The 4,716-nt window shown below is 47.6% G+C and overlaps 1 protein-coding gene across 1 annotated transcript; it reads left to right on the top strand.

Annotated features, from left to right (window-relative positions):
- Positions 1–209: 209 nt before the first annotated feature.
- LOC119347612 (flowering-promoting factor 1-like protein 5) lies at positions 210–911 on the top strand. Its single transcript, XM_037616221.1, has one exon. It carries the CDS (start codon positions 302–304, stop codon positions 629–631), a length of 330 nt encoding a protein of 109 aa, XP_037472118.1. The 5' UTR covers positions 210–301; the 3' UTR covers positions 632–911.
- Positions 912–4,716: the final 3,805 nt, after the last annotated feature.

Consider the following 4,716-nt stretch of genomic DNA (forward strand, 5'->3'; position numbering starts at 1 on the left):
GCAGCCACTGGGGGGCCGCTAGCGTCGCTGTCGCACGTCGGGGCGACGCGGACGGATTTGGCATACAGCGTCCCCGGATTAGGCATACGGCATCCCCCAACAGGCGCACGCTCCAATTGGAAACGACGTCCTTGCCCTTGGTGCGCGGCCAAGTTGCAGCGGCGCCTTCACGTGCGCACAGCGCCCTCGACCGTCCATGTCGCCGTACAGATAACGCACAACATTATTGGCTCCGCGCCTACATATTCAAGCACGCAGTAGCAGAAAAACAGCCTGCGTGGTAGGTAGATCGTTCAAATCGATGGCGGCTGGAGGCGTGTGGGTGTTCCGGAAGGACGGGGTGATGGAGCTGGAGCGGCAGGAGAGCTCGCCGGCGACGAGCCGACGCGGCAAGGCGCTGGTGTACGTGCCGGCGAACGAGACGATGCGGTCGCTGGAGGCGCTGGAGCGGCGGCTGGGGTCGCTGGGCTGGGAGCGCTACTACGAGAACCGAGACCTCGTGCAGCTCCACCGGCGCGACGGCGGCGTCGACCTCATCGCGCTCCCGCGAGACTTTGCGCGGCTCCGCTCCACCCACATGTACGACGTCGTCGTCAAGAACCGGCATCAATTCAAGGTTGTCGACATCTGAAACATTCATGCAAGATGCTTCTACCTACTTTCCCTGGTCAAGCTTGCTAGTCTGTTTTGCAAATAAGCGCACCAGCATAATGGTGTGCGTGTTGTATGTCTTGTATTGTATGATGATGCTTTTGTACGTTTCTGAATTTCTCCGGTTAGCTAGTGCCAGTCTTTTAGTATTTGCTTAAATCTCACTCTGTTTGTTACACCCTCTCTTTCTAAATGTAATCGTTTTGACAGTTTAAATTGAACTACCAAAACGTCATGCATTTAGAATTTCTGCTTTGGTAGTACTCCGGCTATCTCTATTTTAGTGATCTAAACGCTCTTATATTAGTTTACGGAAGAAGTATTATTTTTGTTGACATGGTTGCCCGTGTTTTGTAAACTAAAAGCAGCCAGCTTCGAAATTTCTGACTGTGCATGCATGCATGGCTACGAGTAACTGTACGTGGCCAGGCTGCATCCACACGTTGGTGCATGGACCTGCAATTGGCTGAAAAAGAGTAAGGAATCTAGAGGAGCAATAGCACCTACAATTGTGCGCCTCAAACCTGCCTGAAACGACCGCAACGTGTGCCCGGTCAATATATGGTCAAAACAAGTTAACACAACCGGATCCTTCACTTAGTCATTAGAGCAGCTCTAACGAGCCGACTCAAACGAACGGCAATTTTATCCGATTTTCGTCCGTTTCGGTCGGCAGCCCACTCGGCGTCCGTCTTTCTTATCATTTGGGTCGGTAGTGCGTCCAACGCGCCGACCCATATTTGTCGGCATGGCTGGCTGGCTACAGTTTTTCAGCAAATATGCACACATTTTGCATTGTTTCACAAGGAAACATATAAATAGCATAGTTTCACAACCAAATAAAGTATACTTTCACAACCAAATAAATTTAGCATAGTTTTACAAGCCAAATAAAAATTAAATTGTAATACATGTAAAAAAGATATATCTATTGGTTGCCAACATGAGCCCACATATGCTCAACCAAATTTTGCAACTACATGTGAGTTTCCCAATCACACATTTCATGATGAAATTGAATGAACCATGCAAACGTTGCAGCTCCATGCTTAGGCACAACATTCTCACCCAGGTGGCTGGTCTGACAGCGTCCGACGAGTGTGCCGACGTCAGGACAGTGGTCGTTGTCGGACGAAGGAGCTAGCCGAGGCAGGGAGGCGGCTTAAGTGGGGACGTCGGAGGGTGGGGTGGGGAAGCTTCGGTGCCCAGGCGGCTAGGCGGTGGTGCCGGCGATGCGGGAGGTAGCGGTGTTGGGGGAGGTGTGTTGGCACCGGCTGCTGGTAGAGGCATCGATAATGGGCAGCGGCGGTGACGGAGCGGGTGCGGGTGCGGGCGAGGGTTTGTTGTCGAGGGGTGGGAGAGGATGGTCAATGTGCCACCGATTGGCAGGCCAGGGGAGTAGTTTGCGTGCGGCGCGCGCGTCCATCTCTTGTCCGTGTCGATGCAAATCAAGCTCCAAATAGGGCCTGGAATTGGTCGGCAAACGGACGAAAGGCAGACGCGCACCCGTTTGGGTCGGCGCATTGGACCGACATTTTTGTCTGCCGCGACCAAAACGGACGCACGTGGACGAAACGGGTCGGCACGTTGGAGTTGCTCTTAAACGCAATTGGTGCCGTTGGTATTACGCTTTGAGAATAAATATAATGAAAAAGAAAAAAAAACTTACACACAACTTTGCACTAAAATTGCAGTTTTATAGTATGCAAACTACAATCATATAATGGTGTAAGTTTTGAAAAGATTGCATAGTTTTGTGTCTGTACATTTACACTAAGCTAGTCTTGGCCATGGGCAGCCCGGCCCGACCCAACCTTGACCACTGGTCGGGCATGTGCCTTAGATCTAGGCCTGAAGGCCGGGCCGGGCCCAGCATCTTTTCTGCCATTTAACGAAGAGGCTCGGCCGAGGCCCGAGGCCCAGCGGGCTTTTCTGTTGATGGGTCGGGCTTGGCCTTAGATTATAGGCCTGATGGTCGGGTCAGGCCATGCCCGGGCCTAGGTTTTTTGCGTCGGGCTTGGTCAGGCCAGGCCTGAGTTTTCCCTAGGTCTACACTCAGCCAACATCCAAAAATACCTACAAAAGAAATAATAATAATGTAAAAGACAAAAGGAGAAACGCATAAAAATGGAGGCAACTAGTTGGCGAGCGCTCCTTCGGAAGCTTCACAACAATCAGCGCCACTGGACGCGCTCTCAGCCACCCGCCACGTGTCATGCTCTGGACGCTCCCTCCGGATTTTATTTTTTTATATTTTTTTCGCACGCGTTTTCGGCTTTATAAACGGGTTTTTTCTGGGGTTTTCGGCATTTCGGTTTTTCACCGGTCTTGCTTAGCTTTTGGACAAAAAACTTCAAAAAAAAACTTTTTTTGCACGAAAAAACATGTTTTTTTTGTTTTTTCTTCTATGAGACTCACGGTTTTGCTTTCGCGAGAGGCACGGTTTTGCTTTTGCCAGAGTCACGGCCGTGCCTCTCAGAAATGGAAAAAAAATGTGTTTTCTATTTTTTTTTCTTCCACGAGAGACACGGTTTTGCTTCCGCGAGAGACACGGTTGTGCTTTCGCGAGAGTCATGGCCGTGCCTCTCGGAAACGAAAAAAACGTCTTTTCTATTATTTTTTCCTTTCACGAGAGGCACGGTTTTGCTTCCGCGAGAGGCACAGTTGTGCTTTTGCAAGAGTCACAACCGTGCCTCTCGGAAATAAAAAATGCGTCTTCTGTTTTTTTTCTTCCGCGAGAGGCATCTGCGTGCCTTTTTCAGAAAGGAAAAAAAAACATGCTCCCGGTTTGGTTTTTTGTCCTGTTTTTTTCGTGAAAAAAAAGTTTGTCTAAACCTGTCAACATGGGATCTAATTATAAAGATCTCGACGCGAAGAATCCAACTGTGAAAACGGTTCGAGATTTGGACGCACGGTTTAAGAGATAAAACATTTTGAATAAACGGATCTACGAAAAAAGAGAAAACACACAGGTTGCGACAAGTGGCGCATATGCAACACGCCACTTGTCGCAACCTGGGAAGGTGAGGGTAATTTTTATAATGAGTACTCGTCAATTAGTGATTTCGCATAAAAGTACAAAAAGAAAGAAAAGGGAAAGAGGAATGTGCTAGCCAGTACAGGTAATGGGCTTCAGCACAGTAGCAAATCGACTAATCCAAATATGTCCACGCCGGGCCACGCCGGGCCTCCTAGGACCACCAGTGTAATTAGACATAAACGAATCCCTATTAGTGTCAGGATGCTAAAAGTACGGCAATTACCGGCTCAGACATGTGTTTTTCTTTTACTGGGCACAGACATGTGTTTATTCGTCTACAAGTCACTTAATTTTTTTTTGCGGGGTACAACTTAAGCATAATACATCCCCGAAGATGCTCTACGTCCAATTGTCAGTTTACTCTGTGTTGTTACATAACACAAAGTCTGCAAGGAACATCGGCAAGCCACAACCATGGGAGCATTATTTTTTTTTTGCATAAAACTATTTATGTAATTTTGAAAAACTCTTCACATATTTTCTTTCATAGATATGCATGTGGACAAATGTTCAACAGTTCCAACCCAATAAATGTGCATGTAGTTTTCAAAACATATGAAATCAGAGATGGAGATCAATTCAGATGTAAAAATCTGAGGTGATGGATCAGATGGGCTTGATGATACAAGAAAATGTGATGAATAACACCAATATCTTCTTTCGGACAGGTCGTAAACATAAGGCAAGTGGTCCGTTAGCGAAAAGATGGGTAGATTATCAGAACAACAATCTTACAAACAGAACTGGTTGAGCATAGATGATGCATGACGAGTTCCGGAGTGACGTCTGACGTCAAAGTGAAGCGAGAACGAGCTCCGGACGGTGGCGCGAGGATGAGCTTGAGGTCGTGGCAGCGGCAACTAAAACATGCCCTAAGTCGGTGATGCTTGAACTGAAAACCACCTATAATGCATCCTTGACTCCGTAGTTTGCTTAATTTTTCTGTTGGAATTCACGAGCCCTTTTGCTAGTATAATTTAAGGGATATATTAAAATTTGGTAATATCATCATAAACTCGGAGGCA

Source organism: Triticum dicoccoides, unplaced genomic scaffold (assembly GCF_002162155.2).
Source record: "Triticum dicoccoides isolate Atlit2015 ecotype Zavitan unplaced genomic scaffold, WEW_v2.0 scaffold69599, whole genome shotgun sequence".
NCBI classification, from domain to species: domain Eukaryota; kingdom Viridiplantae; phylum Streptophyta; class Magnoliopsida; order Poales; family Poaceae; genus Triticum; species Triticum dicoccoides.